The sequence below is a fragment of the Poecilia latipinna genome, unplaced genomic scaffold, assembly GCF_001443285.1.
Source record: "Poecilia latipinna isolate Pla-1442-1.1 unplaced genomic scaffold, P_latipinna-1.0 Scaffold1351, whole genome shotgun sequence".
Taxonomy (NCBI): domain Eukaryota; kingdom Metazoa; phylum Chordata; class Actinopteri; order Cyprinodontiformes; family Poeciliidae; genus Poecilia; species Poecilia latipinna.
Window position 1 is genome coordinate 6,906 of NW_015113967.1, and position 18,126 is coordinate 25,031.

An 18,126-nucleotide genomic window follows, 5' to 3' on the forward strand; every position below is an offset into this window, starting at 1 on the left:
TAACATGTGCCCTTTTTTCTTTTTTGAGCACCTGCCCCTTTAGTGGTCTCTGCACAGCCCTGGATGTATGCGTTTGTGTTAAAAGTCATATTCTGTGCAGGAAGGTCACTGTACTGTAAAGCAGTTGACTATGAACTACTCATTTCCGCATTACTTCATGTCCCTGAACAGCTCATTACTCTGCAAGGTATTTCTGCATCTCCACTCCTGTCACAGAGGGACCATAATTGTGCAGAAACCAGAACTTTTGAGAATCCCACATATTATCCTTGCCAAATAACGTGAAGACTCAGGGGAACCTGAGGCCAGACTAAAGCAAAAGCCGTTCTCATTAACATTTTCTTGACAAAGTCACTTGGTTGCCCCAAATGGAGAAAAGAGACAGAGGTCACGGTGGAGGGAGAGGATAAAACTAAGTGAGTTGGATCTTATTGAAGGACTCTGCCACTTTTTAAAAGTTCACAACTGTAACCAGTGGTGGATGCTGTCAACTATAGTGAGTGTTTTTTTTTTCTGGTTTATTCCCCTTTAGAGTCATGACATTGTTCATTTCTAGAGTTTAGATTTAAAGCCCAAGGCAGACCCGTTGAGTATAAGAGTAATCTCATTACCAGAACTCAATTATATTTGTGTGTAGCAGGTAGTTAGTTATGTTAGTGATATTTTTTGCTACAATTATTGACACAACATAGTTTTTTCCACTTTTACATTAAAGTAAAAACGAGGCCCAACCCCGAAGTGACCAGAAGCATCTGAGGCTTCAGCCTGTGATTCTGACAAGAAGTTAATGTTTGGAAATTTACATCTGTGGGACTGTCATGTCTGTTGCCCATTAGTGTTGAAAGCAATCATTGTCTCAAGCGTGAAATTGTCTCACTTGGTCCGCATGGAATATTTGCAGTTACATTGATCTCTTCGGCTTAACGTCCAGTGATAATGAATACCAAGTGTCGGGCAACATGGAGACTGTCGAGATCACAGCAATTCAGAACCGTTAGACTTGTCATCACACATTAAACAGAAGTTATTTTCTCAATCAACCACGAGGCATAGTCAAAACTGATAATACAAGTGCTGATGTGGTTTGACTGAACCAGACAACATGTGTTGTTTGTAAAGTATGAAGGTGGTTTAGTGTTGCTAAGCAAAAGCACCAGCAGTTTCTGACAATGATCAGAGTGTAAAAAAACTGCTCAGTGTACTGTGAGTATTCATTTTTAGCTTCATGTATAAAATTTCTACCCTTCACTGTCACTGATTGTCTCTGTTGCTAAATTGTTGCTCTAAGGTTGCACATCTGCCATGACTGGCAGGCAGATGTAGTTTAGTATAATGTTCTGTCAGGATTTTTGTTCACATTTTGTAATTTTTTCCCCCCCTTTTGTCTTATCTATTTCACTTAGTTCTGCAGCTCAGTTTTATATCTGCTCTATCAGATCAGACAGAATTTTATACACCCTGTGTTTGCCTTTTGCTGATTCACTCAACTCAGTGTGAGTCTTCAATAAATATCAGATTTTCAACTTTCCATCTGTTTAAAATGCATTCGAAGTGAGAGGGAAAATCAGAAAACATGTATCTTCAAATCCTTTTTTTACACAGTTTTCTAAACTAACAATGAATGTAGTAGTAACAGACAAATGGTTACCAAACTTTAAAAAGAACGCAATTTAAAACCATTTACAGTTTCTAAATACTGTTGCTTTGATTTGAAGTCATTTAAATGAAATCACAGGTTTCTAAAGCTCATCAAAGCAAATGCATTCTATTTTCTCCACTTGAGAAGAGACATATTCAGCTGCTTAAAAATTGTGAAATATTAGCTCTACATAATAAAATGGCTGAAAGCATAGGCAAATAAACACTAATGCATTTAATAGGCGCTTATTCTATAGCTGAGTTTACGTACTTGAATGAAAACAATAAATGCTAAAGATAATGTTTTTATTCTAACACAATATTGTTTTAACAGCAGTAAGAACGCCTCCTGCTTTTCTGCTTTAAGTAAAATCAGTCAAATCTTTCTACATATACAGAATTTGCTTAGAAATTTTGGAAAGGCGACCTGAAAACGTGATCTATCGTCTACCGAATAAGGCAGCCAACCGTCATCAATTATATGGTGTCAGGGTGTTTAAAGAGTCATTATGAGCTGGACATACACATGACTCATGTTATCCTGTGCTGAAGGAGCTGCAGCTCTTCAACAACCGTTTCACAAATCAACACAGACGGTGTTGAATGATCTGACACAGTTTGCAAACAACCAGGAAATGTGTTGGAGAGTCGGTGAAGGAGGCAGGAAGACAAACCCAAAGTTTGCGAGTTATGCCACACAGATGTGATCCCTGAACTGCACTGCTGTGGTGCAGACTACATATAAAAGATGGGGCAGTCGCCACTGGAGGAATGTTCTGCGGCAGGTGAGGCAGATGCTCCTGCATTATAGTCTCCCTGTCAGAGACACTATATCTGGAACATCGCATCACTTGGAGGTTTTATTCTTTCCTCTGCAGCAACTAAAAAGAGTGGGTCCTGATTTACTGCTCCTCATCCATTTCACAAAACTGTTTCCTCTCAAAAATCTGTACATTGCAATTGTCAACTAATGCGTGCATTGTAAAATTTAACCAAGCGTATTTGGTTTTGCTCCTGTAGTCTTCCTTTACCAACAAACACATCCTCATTTGCTAAGACACAAAGAGAGGGAAAAATTCAGTCGACCCTAAATCCGCTCTCTCATGCAGGAACAAAAGCTGTGTGTTGAGGAAAACAGTTGCAGTCGTTGTTGTTGTCCAACTTCTCCTACCTTCTGGCGAGTAAATGCAGACACTGTTGTCTTTGTCTTGACAGTTTGCTTTAGAGGAAGCCTCTCACGAAGCACCCAGCTCTGCTCCCGGAGCCTCTCAGGTCATGGATTATTCATGGGATGTGGAAAGGGACGACATAGTCCCAGTGTGTAGCTCATATGCCAGCAAGCCTGACAGGACTGGCTGCCTGAGGTCAACAGAAAAAGATAAAGCAACATTTACTCGCATGGAGTTCATCATACCGAATGATTGCTGATGATTAATGGGACTGACTGTGGTAATGTTATACGTTCATGCATCATTGATGGTTTTAATGGATGGAAAGCATTAGCATAAGTACTTTTTAGGCAAGTCTCCATCTAAAGACTTAAGTTGAACGACAACAGAAAACAGAAGCATCATGACCCAATGACAGGCCAACTTGGGGAAAAAAAAAAAAAAACATGTTAAATTGCCTGTTCTGAGACAAAACAACTGTTCACTTTGTGTGGATTACACAGCAGCAGGAATTAATCATTTTATTGAGATGGCAGGAATCTAACTTTTGCTCTCTCAGGGTGGAGGGACTTTGAAAACCTAAACTAGTTGGAAGTACGACATATCAGTAAGCAACAATCGGTCTTTGTATTTTGTTTCTAAGCCAATAGATAACTTAACATTTTATAACGCATAAAGATAATTTCGTATGAAAGTTGGGTATACACTTGCATAAATGGGTGGTGAGGTAACTAGAGTACTGTTTATCTTTACATCATCTGCAAACTCCTAACAGTTATTGAGTAACAGTTCTTAAGTAAAACAATAAAATACATATGACATCTTGAGCAGGTAGTCAGTAGCCGGACCATCAAGGTGACTTGGAGTGTTGTTTGTGAGCACAAATTCATAAAGTCAGGTGAAAAAAAGTTTTCAACATGTCTGGTCAGAGAAAAAAGAATGATGAATTGATTCTGACTCAATTAACACACATCAAAACTGTGTTATTTCAAGATTAATGTATTACCTAATTTAAGGATGGGTTTTTCTTTGGAGTCTAATGAAAGAACCAGACAAAAGTTTCTAAAAAAAAATTACTTTTATTTATAATAGCTGAATGCTGAATGAATACAGCTCAAGATGGAGGTTTATTCTTGCTTGATGACGGGGTGAAGAGTTATTTTCGATGAGATTTCCATAGCTGGGTTTGGTCAAGCCTGAATGTGAGTGAACCGGCTGATAATATTGAACTTCCATTATTCACTGCCTATCCTTAGGTGGTATGAAGTTGACAGACGAAAAGGGTTTTGTGTCGATTGTGTTAGGATGTTCACGGTTTGCTCCAATGGAGGAACAGAGCAGCAGGTCACCAAAGACCTGAGATTAAGTGAGATGTTACCGTAATATAAGAAAACAGAGATTTAACGACAAGAAATAACTTGAAGGAAAACGATTACAACTGCTTCACGTCTGCCAGGCTGGCAGCTGAAGTAAGTTACCAATGGTCCTCTTAACCAGTGTGGCTTGACAAGCAGATGTAAAACAAGGGTGGAAATCAGTGCAGCATGAGCAGCTCTGCCCTCAAGGAGCACGAGGAAGGAACAGTGAAGAAACGGAAGACGGATACAAAACACAGCTTGTACTTCCATGGAGCAGTGAAGCATGTGCAGACGAGCAGCGGAGGAAAGGCATCGAGATCCTCTGGGAGTGGAAGCTGCTTCTCAAAGTCACCTTTAATGTCTTCACCAGGTTAGAAGAGAACTGACGGACTTAACCGTGTGGGCTTGAGAGGTGTCCCTCCTGTCCTGTCTGACTTTGAGTTTTGTCAAAGTCCATAAAAGTGAAAAATTCAACAAGTTGATGCGTTCAATTTACCACAAACTTATAAGTTGGATCTTCGGGCTCAGAATAAACATAATAAAGTTTCAGTTGCAAGTTGTCAACCAAGTGGAGTTTGCTAATTTTCATGCTGAGTGACCAGGATGACTTCAGTTAATAATGCATTTCCTGCAAACTCTGAAGCGACTTGTTGCCCGATACGGGCTGTGCAGACACATGAATGTGACTGATTTAATAAGACACAAAGAATCGATGGTTCAAATAGACTGATCATTATTGTAACTACTTTAACCTCATGGATTGCTTCTATAAGTTTTCCTAACTTTGCTAGGGATTTTCTCATTTTGTGTCTTTGTTGATATTCTTTTCCTTTTATTTCTCAGTTTCTCTTGACAGTGCATGACCTGTTTTTGAATCTGTCTCAAAGGTTTTCAGTCTGTTTTACTTCACAGACAGATTGGTCTCATTAAAGTAGAATCTTTTAACACGCTGTCATATATGACTTCATAATAATGAGTTCTTTTATCTCTTACATGGTTTCAATCCTTTATTTCACACACTGCATGATGGTGGATCTTTTCTTTGTTCATGTGATGAAACTGTGTCTTGGTTTTCTTTGGTTGAATCTAACTTCTAGTCATAGTCCAGTCTGGCCATTCAACTTTCCTTTTTGAATTGATTTCAGTAGCCATGCTGCTTGGACTTGACCATCATCAAAGTTTTTCTCCTTTTTAATTTTCCTAAGCTGGCGGCATGCAGTGTTCTTGTTTTTCCAAGCAAAAACTGCTTGGGGTTTGCAACTCTGCATATTTTTGAATAAAAGAACAATTTTTTTGTCAAAATATTAGACACTATTTATTGGAGTTTATTCAGTTTTTTTGTTGTTGGATTTACATTCGCTGAGCAAAAATCTACAAACCATGGAAAAACCATGGAATACTGTCACTTTGTTTTCTTCTCTTGCTTACTTGATGATGGAGTATTAATGCCATTTTTGCCCCAAAAAAGAAAATGCACAGAGGAGAAAATATTTGCCAACTAACTAAAAAACTTGAATATTTTCTGAAGTTCAAATGTCACAAATCTGCAAAAAAGGGAAAACTTTCCATGAAACCAAACCAACTTATTCTCTGACCTTGTAAAGTCAGAATGCAGAAAATATCAGTGTCTTCTTGTACATATATGTGTAATTGATGTAGAAACTTCTGAATTTTTTGGCAAAGATTTTCTCCTCTGAAGCCACATTTTTTCTTTCTTTGATCTACCATGGCACTAATACTCCGTTGTACATTTTGTATTTTTTTTTTTTTAATGTAGTGCAGATATATATATTTTTTATTTTCATGGTAAGGAATATGATTTCTCGCCTAAAATAAAGAAACTTAAGGATATACGCAATGGGGAACTTCAGCACCAGCATACTGAACAGCACTTTCAAATAAATTGTTTCATAATTCCAATGTTATAAAAAGTTTATTACTACAGCAAGTCCTGTAAAATTATATATTTAAAAAAAAAAATGCTTCTAGCTTACCTTGCATAGCTGTAGTAAAAGTAACTTAAACTGTGGTGAGTCACTTAATATTTCACATTTTCATCTTCGAGTATATAGGAGCACAAAAAGTTTGTACACTTTCTTTCACAATGCATTTTTGAAAAAAGTATGGCCTTCACTGGCTTGACATGGCTGAAAAGAATGAGACACTTTGTTTTAGACCGTATCGCCAGTGATTGTAGATGTAATACAGCTCACCTTGATGAGAAATAGCATTGGAGCTTTTCACCATTGCCGTAACATCTTCATGAACCTCTGAATAGAACTCGGAAACGCGAGCACAAATGGTGAAGTAAACACCTGTGGAAAGTCAACGTAGCGCTGCCACAAAGGCAGAAGGGGGAGAAAGAGCTTCCTCACGTTATAATGTAAAAACTTTATTGTTCTAATCCTTTTTATGTTTGCACAAGAAAGTTAACAGATCGGCTCTTAATCAAAAATAAAAGCGTTTCATTGCGTACCGTAGCAAATAATTAATTACTTTTCAGGCGAGACCGCAAGGCTGTATTAGCAGCATGAACGAGCTCCACCTGAAGCGTGCTGAGGTGGATGTTGGGGGCAGGAGCGCTGTGATGTGGGTGTTTGTGTCTGACCTGATTATGGAAAACAGACTCTGGCTCCGCTCCGAGAGAGAGAGAGAGAGAGAGAGAGAGCCGAGTTTGTGCATGGCATCTCTGTGAAAAGTATCCCTGTTGTGCCAGCTTCTGTCACAGGATGCCTGTGGATAAAGACCAGCCGTGGCAGAATGCCAAGAGGGAGTGTGTGAGAGGAACAGGGATGAGAGGAGAGGAAAACATTCTGCAGCTTTCACACCGAGACAGATTTCTTCATTATTATTCATGTTGGTAAACTGGTGTTTAAAAGTCGAGCCGTGGCTGTTGCATACTTTTCTTTTCCCTCTTTCTCTTAAGGTACAGCTGAAGTGTTATCAATACTGAGCTTGACGATCTACTCCATGTGACCCTGAAGGGAATGAATGTGAAAATATCCAAGTGTAACTACTTCCAAGCTTTAAGATGCTTAAGTTCAGACTTCAGATGTTAATCAAAAACTGATGCGTTGGTGTGCACCGAGAACAGTTTTAACATCGAACCCATTTTGAGACTTAATGCTCTGTTGTTATAAACACATTGTCACCATTCACATAATGATGTAGCGTTGCACAATGCATGGTTGCAAAGGCTCTTTTTGTATCAGAAAAGTGCATTTCAAAATTTAGTTTTAACCCTTTCATGCATAGTGGTCACTACAGTGGACAGCTGTCTAAAAGCCATTTTCTTGTGCTTCTTGTGGATTTTTATGTTATAAATGCACACAGATCACTGAAGTGGACACTAATGCATCATAAAATACACTATCAACTACTGACCATCAGTTGCAAATGCAAAAGATTATTTTTGTTAAATCCAATATGGCCGACATGGGGGGGGGGAGAGAACAGTGATTTCTTAATGTACTTTATCATTGTTTAGGCTTTGAGCATAAGCATAAACAACTCATATTTAAGAGAGAACTGAACAACTTTTAGCTGTGACAAAAAATTGATCACCAAAATATTCAGGTTCTTATTTCGCAGTGATTTTTAAATACTGAATTAATTTTTTTCTTTTGCTTTCCTTTTGATAAAAAAAAAAAAACATGTTTTCTTGTGGTATAAAAATATATATTAAAGTTTGCTTTGAATCAGAAGCCTTCGATATCTGCTGAGCATTACTTTAAGACCTCGAGTTTCCTCCAGGAACACTCAGTGGGTCACCTGAGTGAAACCGATAGTGAGTTCAAGATCTTAAGAAGCGGTGACCTTTGAACTTTTGTCTTGAGACAATCTAGAATAATCCACCCCCCGCCCCCCTGAGATGTGATTATGTACCAACTCATCTGGCAAAGTATCGTTCCAGGTTTCACGTTTCCCCTGGAGAAGGTGCATTTATGCGTACTTTTGAGCCGAGAACACACTGGGTAATAATGCAGATGGAAATTTCCCGTGTTGGATTGAAATCAATTATTCATCGAGGACTGCTGCTGAAGTAGCTCTGAGATTTAAGGACAGCTCTGTGTGTTTCCTCTGCACGTTGTGTTTCCTAACACTCTTGTCTGACTGGTCACTCAGACCCCTTTTATAAACGAAGAGGTTTGAGGACAAATGTTAGGTAACTCATCAGAAATTATGCTTAGAAGTAATCTTGATGACATTGAATGAAGAGGGGGGAGGAAAAATGAATAAATATCGTTAGAGTTTAATTTGAATGGACAGCAGACCTTCATGCATCAAAGTTTCAGCAGTCTCAGTGATATTGCACTCAAAATAGCAATAAAGGAGCTAACAGTTCATCCAGAATGTAAAAAAAAAATATATATATATGATATTGGGTTTTCAATATGTGCAGTAAATCTCTTGGCCATGAGAAATGTTTTCCTGCAAACAACATTTATCAACAGATGGCCTACGCCATCAACGTTATACATTTTTTATTAGCTTATTTTTTTCCAGTTCAGTATCAAACGAATATTTACAATTCTTTCATCCCTACTTTCAAGGTTTGTTTTATCCGACTAATTTTTTAGCATTTCAGAGAGACATTGTTGTTCTCACTCTGGAGAAAATATAACCACCTTATGTGATTTATTCTAATTTATCAAGCACAGTGTCAGATTTTTCTTGAAACTGCAAATGGAAGAAATGTATACAAATTACACATAGCACAAGTTATGTGCTAATGAATCTTAGTGTGTGTGGACTTCTGAGTTTAAAATAAGTTGAAGTAGTTATCTCTTTCATTATCTTGGAAGAAATGATTTTGGTGGTCCAAACTGACAAAAACTGGAAGAAAAAAAAAATGTTTGCTTGAATTAATATCAGATTGTGAAGTAAAACTGGTGGCTTCATTTTATGAAGTGGGTGTGAATTCCTGATTTCAACTGTATTGAGACTCTTAACTGAGTTCTTTTTATTTGTCTGAAATTAAAAATAAGCTTTTGTGACAACACGCACTCCAGGTGGGTTTCTGGTGAAACAATCAGTGGATCCTGGAACAACACCTCATTCCTGCTCTCTTAGCACGGTGGAGGATCTGTGGCCTTATTGTCTTTCAAATTCCCTGGATACGTTGTTAGAATGGAAAAGGAAACGAGAAGAAAAAGAGAGTATGATGTGACATAAAATAAATTATTTTGTGAGGGGGAAAAAATGGTTAAAATGCAAGAATTTCTTGCATAGGTTTGTTGTGAAAAACTCAAGACTAACAAGAGAACTTGTGCAAAAAGTAGTGGGCAAAGATTTCTCTCTGTATTTCTTCCAATCTTGTGAAATGTTAAAGTTTCTATCATTGGATTTTTCTTCCCCAACAATAGAAACATTGTTTGTATCACTGATAAATAAATAAATGTTTAATAGTGAGTCCATTAAATGTGACTGACAATGTAAGGTCTCCTTTTGCTGTCACCTGCTCTCCGTTACCCTTAAAGACGCACTGCTAGGACCTATGATCTCTTCAAGCCTATCAGGACATCAGCTTATTTACAAGAGTTCATAAACATGCATAAGATTGTCTGAAAGTTCAGCTGGGTGTTGATAGTATTAAAAGAACATCAGAAAAAAGTAGATGTGTACTTCTCAGAGTTGAAAGCAACTCCAAATCATTAAAAGTGGATGACAAGCAGCAGCATTCCCGGTCCCCCGAGTCTCCCCTCTGTCTTTTATTTCATGTTGTTATCAAACATTGTTTGTTTTCCGTCTTCGTTGAAACAGCGAATTCCTGTCTGTGTTCCCTATTTGTCTTGTCATATAAAACTGAATTTAAAAATCTGCATGAATTGATGACCATACAGTATTTTAATAATGCGGCCGCTCATCTAAAGCGATATGCTAGATACTGTAGACAAAAGTAATTGCATATTAGACCTTTTCTTCTGAAGCATGCGCAGATTCAAACCAATTAAGAATAGGAATACCGAGGCAAGGTCAAAAAGACCGGTTATTATGAGACAAGTTCAGGTGAGTACTTTGCAAGATGGGGGGTGGGTAAGATTTGGGTCAATTAAAAGACCTTAATCCAGCAAAGGTGGTATGTAGGTCAACAAGACTAGAAAGAGAGGAAATTTACTTCCAGTAAAGACTAAACTGACGTATCAGGAAGCCTCCTTGCCCTTAGCGTGTATTTGTGCGTTGGTATGTCCCAACATGATGTTGTGAGGAGCTGCAGGCTATAAACAACATGAGAAGCCATCCCCAGGTGGGTTCCTGCACCTATACCTCCTCTGGTAATGTGATATCCATGAGCTGAGATGGATTTGCTGTCTGGGGAGAAAGTTTATTGATCTGAAGATGTAGAAGAAAGGAAAACCAATTTGCGGGACATATGACCCGACTGCTAGGGAGACCTAACAACCTGTTTAGCAACAGAGGTGAGACCCTCACACGTGGGGTACGCTTGCAGAGCTTTTGACTTTTTCGCACAGAAACTTTATAGATTGTTTCCTCTCTGCGGCAGTCCTTATTAACTTATTTAATGAACCAATAGAGAAAGAAAGGGTGTGTGTGCGTGTTGTGTGTGTGTGTAAGTAGTGGGACAACTGTAAATCTGAACCGCATACCGTGTTGTAGAGTATACGACCTTGTTGACTATATATGTGATTTAAAAACTTGTTTTTTGTATGTATATACTATACAAAGTGGCTACATTTTATATTTCAAAATATTTTTTATAATCTTAATCCGTGCATCTATCCATTTTTCACCCATAACATTTTAATTAAATTGGTTTATTTCATGAGTTAAATTAAATTTATTTTTAAGATTCTGATTCAAAACAAGACATTCAACAACAACAACAAAAAATCAGTTTACATACATTAATTCATAGTCAATCCAATCACATATTGAAAGTCAGTTGCCTCCATCAACATTTCACACCAAGTATAAAAAAATTCACTCGCGTTCAGTTCATTATGTCAACTGGTAAATGCTTTCTGCATAAGGAAATCCTCTTGTCACTTACTTTGCAGCAATCCCCGGCTCGTATGAGTGTGAGGCGGCGGAGTGGAGGCCAACTCCTCTTCCAGAACATCCGGGACGATCTGGCTCAGTGTGAGCGGCCATCTGACGTGACAAACTGTAGGTTTGAGAAGGCGGAGTAGGCCCGCAGAAACACAAAAGCACTTCCATGGGTGTACTTTCTCTGTTAATGAAAAAGTAATGAGTTCATAGCAGGAACAAGCTCCCAAGAGTAGCTGCTTTGTAATGGCTTCATCCAGCAGAGAAACAAAGCTAAACGGACACACTCTGAGCCATTAGCGGAAAAACTGAGTACACGTGATTAGTCGCAGCCAAACTGCTTGTGTCGTTTTGTGCATACGAGACGAGATTAAACCCAGGAAGACGGCGGCAAGTGCATCGTCTTATAGAAAGGCAACAGAAAGCTGTTGGCAGCAATAGCTCAGTCGATAGCTCCCTGCAGGAAGATGTCACAGCTAAACAGGAGCACCAGGCCAGATGAGACTTCTGTGAAATTTAAAGAAGAAAAGAGGGAACGAACATAAAGTTAATGGCAGCAATTACTGGGGAAAAATCCATAATTTAAGAGTTATAGGAGAAAGTAGAGCAAGGAAATGTGGTCAGTGTGTCTGTCAGTAGCCTCAGTCCTTCGCAGCATATGGAGATAGTTTCGGACAACATAAGCCGGTCTAGCTATATAAACTTTATCCAAACTGAACATTTTAAAGCTACTCTCAGTATTTGACAAGGTTCCACAGAGGAGGCGTCTGGTAATTAAGATCTGTGTCCCATTCTACTTTGTAGGAATCACCAGTAAAGCTGTGGTCTGAGAGTGAAGTGCTTTGTTCGGGACGTGTAGAACAATCACTTCTCTAAACTAACGAGGGAATTTTACATTATGTTCTGCATTTAACAGAGAGGCGATAAGGAAAGGTAGAACTGACTGGAAAGAACTGCAAGATTCCAACATTGAAGAGGCAAATCCATGGTTATATTTGATATTTACTATAACACACAACCCTGTTTTTATGTTCTGTTTATCATACCTGCTATTGTCCACAGCTGGATTTGTCATTCAATTGAAACATCATAATCGAAACCAACGTAAAAATATAAAAGCATATCTTTCTTGTCAGCAGCAACTGCGATAACGTCTTTAAGATGGTTGAGTAAGATTATTTCACTGAAGTGTAAAGCCTTATTAAAATCCTGCTGCATCTCAGCTGAACTTTGACTAGGCCTATCCAAAAAGTTTTTGTTCCCTTGTTCAGTTTTGTATTTTTTTTTTTTTTTATCATTCAGAGGAGGTCTCATTGGTGTGTTTTGAAATCATTGTCCTGCTGCAAAACTCAAGAGTTCTTGAGATTCATTGGTGAATTACAAATCTCAGTCTTCAGGGTTTTCTGCCAGAGATAAGAAGACTTGGTTAAAACAGTCATAAGATGGAAAATGATCCCAGACCATCACACTACCTCCACCGTGTGTGAATTATGTCCTTTTTTTGATGAGACGCTGTCTTAGTTTTACACCAAATGTAATAGGATGCAAACTTTTTATAAAGGTTGCTTCTGGAAAATGTTAGTGTTTCAGTGAGCAGAGGCTTTTCTCTTGGACCTGATACAACTCATGATTGTTGCTCATGTTCAGCTTCTTTCTCATCATTGAGTCTTGAACACTGACCTTGACTGAGACGGCTGAGGCCTTCTGGGCTTTAGACGCTGCTGTGCTTCCTTTGACATCTTCAATGAGCACTGTTTGCAGTCTTGGAGTGATTTTGATAGGCTGGCCACATCCGGCAAAGTTTAGCACTGATCCATGTTTTCTCCATTTGTTGATAACACAGTAGCTCTGACTGTGGTTCTCTGGAGTCTAACCTCTGTCCAGGTGGATAGATTTCAATAAAACATTTTCTATATGTTTGACTTTTTAAAATGGCCTACTTTTAGGTGGTCAGACACATTCAATTTAAGTGGGTTGTTAAGTCTTAAAGTCTGAAACCCAGTTTTCTGTAAAACAGAATCTCTTTTATTTAACAAACGGAAAGGCGATTACTCTTTCACTTACGGCCAGCTTTTCCTGCCATAAATCGTCATTTGAAAACTGCATTTGTTTTTTACTCAGATTCTTTTTGGATGTAAGTTTCCTTGGAAATCTGAGTGGAATTGAGTTGCTCCCTACTCGGGATAGAAATTACGACGCCGCCTCCTGGGGCTCTCCCCTCAGAGGGTTAGTGAGGAGGAGCAGCTGAGCTGATTCCTGGCTCGACCCAAACTGGCGCTCAGTGGAGGAATTATTTCTCCCAGCTGGTTGGAAAGGATCTGGATATTATCCAGCACTGAGCTGGAAACACAGAGCGTAACTCTACTCCCATTTTTTTTTTTTTTTTTTTCCCCACTTCTTCCCTAAAGTTGGACTTTAATGGTTCGGAGAATGGAAATCAATGAGTTTGATAATAACCGTCAACATTTGCATCAGTAACAACTTTATTCTGTTCATCATTTTTGCACCAACTGTGACCCAAAAGGAGCTCTGACTTTGTCACATTTGGTCAACTCATTCGACATACCAAACATGTGCAAAAATAATTATGTATATATACACCTGCCTATGGTTCAAGTATCACAATTTATTACAAAAACTAGATTTTTTTTGTTTTGTTTTTTTTTCATCATCCGTCTGTGTCGCCATGCTTTAAGCATATAACAATACAGTATAAAAGCTCAACTTAAAGGTAAGGACAGTAAAAGCAAAGAATAGAGATGATGTTGCAGCATCGCAGAAGTTAAGACATGCTTGTTACTGTACAAAAAAAAAAAAAAAAAATTTCCCCCCAAATTCGAGCAACCAGGGAAAAAAATAAAAATAAAATGCAAAACGAATTGCATTTTACAGCATTCAATCTGGTCCGACTGCATTTCAAAGCGTTACAAGAAAGATTGCTTTTGAAAACGTTTTACAGGAAAATTAACACAAACACTCTGCAAATGATAATGGATATGCTGAGATGTTGTTTTTTTCCACAGCCCAAGGCACTCAGGCTCATATGTTGGCAATGATCAGAGTCGCTCTTTGCACAAAAATCACGTCAAGCGGGTGGTTTTTAGAGAAAGGAGAGTGGTCGAGAAACGCTTTTGTCTTTTTCAAAGCCTCCAAAAGCAAAACTTGCTGCTAGATGAGTCCACCTGCGTGTCCTCCACAGTGCAAATCTCTGACAGTCGAGACAGAAAAGACCGCTGGAGATTCATTTGTTTTCTTTGAATTGTGTGACATCAGTTTTCTTAAAAAAAAAACCAAAAAAAAAACCTATGCGACCTTTTCCTGCTGCACGCTTGAACTCGGCCCGCTATTTGTTCACCTTCACGCTGCGACTTCTTCCTTTCAGAAGTGCCACTGCTTACTTTTTTCCCCCAAATGAAACCACATGTGCTGACGAGCAACGCCGGATGCCAAAAGTTGACCTCTTCAGTGACCTCCTCCCACACCAGAAAATCGCACAAGAGGCTCTCACAAATAAAGTTTTCAAAACGCCTATGACAAAAAATTCCAGTTCGTCTTCACTGAAAAAGTCTCCTCCTGACCCTTCAGGCTGGCTGACTAACCGCCGTGGCAAAAGTGATGTTCGCAAATGTTTTATTCTTCATTCGCGGTTCAGTTGAGATGGCGGCAAGCTTCGAATGTCCACTTGGAGGCTCCGCCATAAATGTCCAGGCTCGTCTCCATCCACGCAAACACGTTGCCCACTTGAGCTTTGCTGCTGCAGGTTGCCAGATTGTAAATCTCCCCTTCGGAGAGCTTCCGATCCCAGATGTGGAAATTCGCCAGGTCTCCGACGAAAGCCTGTGTGGCGTCGAACCCCCCGCCATAAGTGTCCTGTAGTAAGGAGAATCCATTTTTAATGAGGCTGATCACGAGGTTGTATGAACACAAAGTGAAAGAAAATTGTGCATCATAAATGGAATTTAATTGCCTCTTGTTTTTTTTTGTTTGTTTGTTGTTGTTTTTTCACCATAATTCTGGCTTATTAGGATGTATGTGCTGCTTTCATAGTGGTAAAACTTTTGAATCCAATGAAAAATTAAGGTCATGTAATTGCATTTCAAATAAAGCCTTAAAACACATGTGACCAATGTTTACCAGATTTACGTTCAACTTTAAATATAAGAGTATATGCTATTGTTTGATCAATGCTTTCAAATCAAGAAGATAACTTGAAAAATTATTTAATAATATCCAAGACGGCTGCACAGGAAGAGCAGGGAAGCATTAAATCCACACCGCTTCTTGTTTACCTGCTCTTGGCCAAGGATTAGCAATCCCTGGGGTTTGATTGGATGATACGGCGCCAGATTCTCTCCGCCTCCTCTTTTGACGCCATCCTGGTAAGCTTCCCAGACCCCGTCCCGAGTCGTCCAGGTTACGCAGATATGGTGCCACTTTCCGTCATTGATGAGAAAGGGCAGCTTTGCAACCTTCGAGGAGACGCAACACATGATATGTCAGAACCATACACTGTAAAAAAAGAAACTTTTAGAGAGAGCTTTCAGTTAATCAAGCAAATTTTTCAAAAATGTTCAAAATATGCCATCAAGTATTGGTCTAATGCTACTTGTGTGGTTTGCAGTAGAGGACAGTAAGGCTTTGCTTTCTAACAGGGGAATAAAAAGTTACAAAAATATGAAACCATTTAAGCTAGCTTAGCAACAGCGCTAAGGCTAACGTCAAACTTGCTAACCAACCTGGCTTTATAACCCTTGAGTGGCGTGTACTTCTTAGCTGTGTGTGTCAGGTATACAATTAGCATATTTTGCTCGTGCACAAGGTGCATATCTTTGACTAAAATCAGTGAAGGTCAAGAATTTGACTTCCGTCGAGCCATACCTTGTCGTTTATCAGTATCTCCATTGGGTTGTTCCCCCATTCTATGAGGACCAGCTCATTGGCCTGACCCGGGACCGCGTAGGAGAAAGGTGTCCCCACTCCAGGCGACGCATTGGACTTCAGCCACATGCACACGGTGAGGGCGTACATCTCAGGCAAGCTCTTCTTCACTTTTGCATACATGTAGTTGGTCCTCAGAGGGAATGTGAGCTGGAACTTATCCAGGGGCCTGTTTTCTCTTTGACCTGTTGGCATCGAACACGAATTGGTGACCATTATACATGCTTCCTGTTTCTCTCTTTATTGTTTTTTTTATTATTATTATTTATTTAGCTTCCGTTAAACACCTATCAGTTTGCACACAACCTCGGGATTTGTATTGGAATTATGCGTTACACAACAAATCCACAATATTAGGGCTCCAGATTTGCTTTAATCTCGTTGCAGATCAACCCATCACTGGAGCAGTGACGTTGGTAACTGAAACATGTCTGCTATATGCAATCATGCATGTATGCATGTCATCACAGGGCTCCCAAACAGATGATGCATGGTAGTATTACTTTAAAAAAAAAATCAAAATGGAAATGGAGGCAAAAGACTTTTTTTTTTTTTTTTTTTTTAAATTTAATCTGCAAAAAGTGGAGCAGGATGAGATTCTGCTCTGATGGCAAGAAATAATAATCTACAGAGTTCGTTTCAACGTAAACGATAGAATATAAACTAATGATTAAATCACTTTCCATCCTGAAATATTACTTGTGCATGGAAAAGATCAACCCCCTCGTCCCATATACCTTTTTCTAAATCCGTGATCCTTTGGTGTAGGGAGGTGAGCGTGGACTCCACTCTCCCACGCTGCTCGGTCTCGTTCCTGAGACCGGGCTTCCCTTCCTCGATGCTGTTCACCCGGGACAACACCTGCTTCTCCAAGTCGTCGATTTTACTTTGAAGCAGGTCCTTCAGGCTGTTGGTCTGCACCGAGTTGTTGCTCCTGCTGAATTGCTGTCAGGGAGCGAAACCTCATTAAGTTCAGTTATACAATTATTATTATTATTACTATTATTATTATATTATTATTTTAAAGTGAATGTCTAAGCGTAAACTGTACATTGTGTTTTTAAAATACGAAAAGAAATGTTTTGATTGTTGCAATGACTTATAGGTTATTTCTCTTCAAATTGAGCTTTTTGCGCAGAGCTGATGCGCCGAAAACGTCTCCAGACGCGTCGCCCTACCTCCAGATTCTCTAATCTCTGCTTCAGCGACTGTAAAGTCTGAGAGAGCTGCGTCAAAGTCTCTGCGGGGCCTCTGGACACGTCCCCCATGGTGTTTTTGGTCCCCGCTTCTTTCCTCCTGCCCCCGGGCCGCGCGTCCCCGGGCTCCACGCCGCCGCTCTGACTCTCGCACCGGGCCAACTTTGAGGTCAGCTCCCGTATGGTCTCCTTCTGGTTGATGATCGTCTCCTTCTGCTGCAGCACGGTCTCCCGCAGCTGCATTACGGTGGTCTTCAAGTCCTCCCCAGGTACGCTGTTCTGTAGCGTGGCCGCGCATATGTCCACATCCTTGGGCACGGACGTGCATATGAACTGCGTCTGTCCGACAAAGTCCTGGGATAAACTCTCCAGAAACACACAGGAGAAAAGCAAAAGTCTCCAGGAGAAGCCGCTCCTCGTCGCCCACATCCTGCCGTAGTGTGCGCCCGCTTTTTTTTTTTTTCCTTTCTGTTTTTAGTTGACGAGCCGCAGTGAGTGTGCTCCTGTTGTGGTACTCCGCCTGTGCGAGCGCAGCCGCTTTTATACGCGACGTGCCCGGTCGGTTCTGCGCAGAGCAGCTTCACTGCATCACAACCCGGAGGGGCGGCGGGAAGCGCGCTGCCCCGTTTAGAAAGAGAGAAAGGGAAGAGAGAGGAAAAAAAAAGAGTGGCTTTGGATTCGAGGGATGAAACCCATTTTCCTTCCATAGTGCCACATGTTAAATCTTTGATCACTTAGACTGTTTGTCATTTCTTAGCTCTGTATTATTCATCTGGGGGAAAAAAACAAAACAAAACATGGATTTGTTGGAAGGGAGGA

The 18,126-nt window shown here is 39.7% G+C and overlaps 1 protein-coding gene across 1 annotated transcript; it reads right to left on the minus strand.

Annotated features, from left to right (window-relative positions):
* Positions 1 to 14,421: 14,421 nt before the first annotated feature.
* Positions 14,422 to 17,845, minus strand: nptx1l (neuronal pentraxin 1 like). Its single transcript, XM_015056058.1, has 5 exons — positions 17,290 to 17,845; positions 16,849 to 17,056; positions 16,052 to 16,296; positions 15,463 to 15,642; positions 14,422 to 15,043 (listed from the first exon to the last, which is right to left on the minus strand). The coding sequence occupies exons 1-5, from the start codon at positions 17,734 to 17,736 to the stop codon at positions 14,822 to 14,824; spliced, it is 1,302 nt and encodes a 433-aa protein (XP_014911544.1). The 5' UTR covers positions 17,737 to 17,845; the 3' UTR covers positions 14,422 to 14,821.
* Between the last annotated feature and the right edge of the window lie 281 nt (positions 17,846 to 18,126).

What these genes read in the sequence shown, in the direction of transcription:
- nptx1l (XM_015056058.1), bottom strand. Translation starts at nt 17,736, where the DNA reads ATGTGGGCGACGAGGAGCGGCTTCTCCTGGAGACTTTTGCTTTTCTCC. An exon ending in AGAGATTAGAGAATCTGGAG is followed by an intron (nt 17,057 to 17,289) that starts GTAGGGCGACGC and finishes GCTCCCTGACAG; the next exon opens with CAATTCAGCAGGAGCAACAA. An exon ending in GATCACGGATTTAGAAAAAG is followed by an intron (nt 16,297 to 16,848) that starts GTATATGGGACG and finishes CGATGCCAACAG; the next exon opens with GTCAAAGAGAAAACAGGCCC.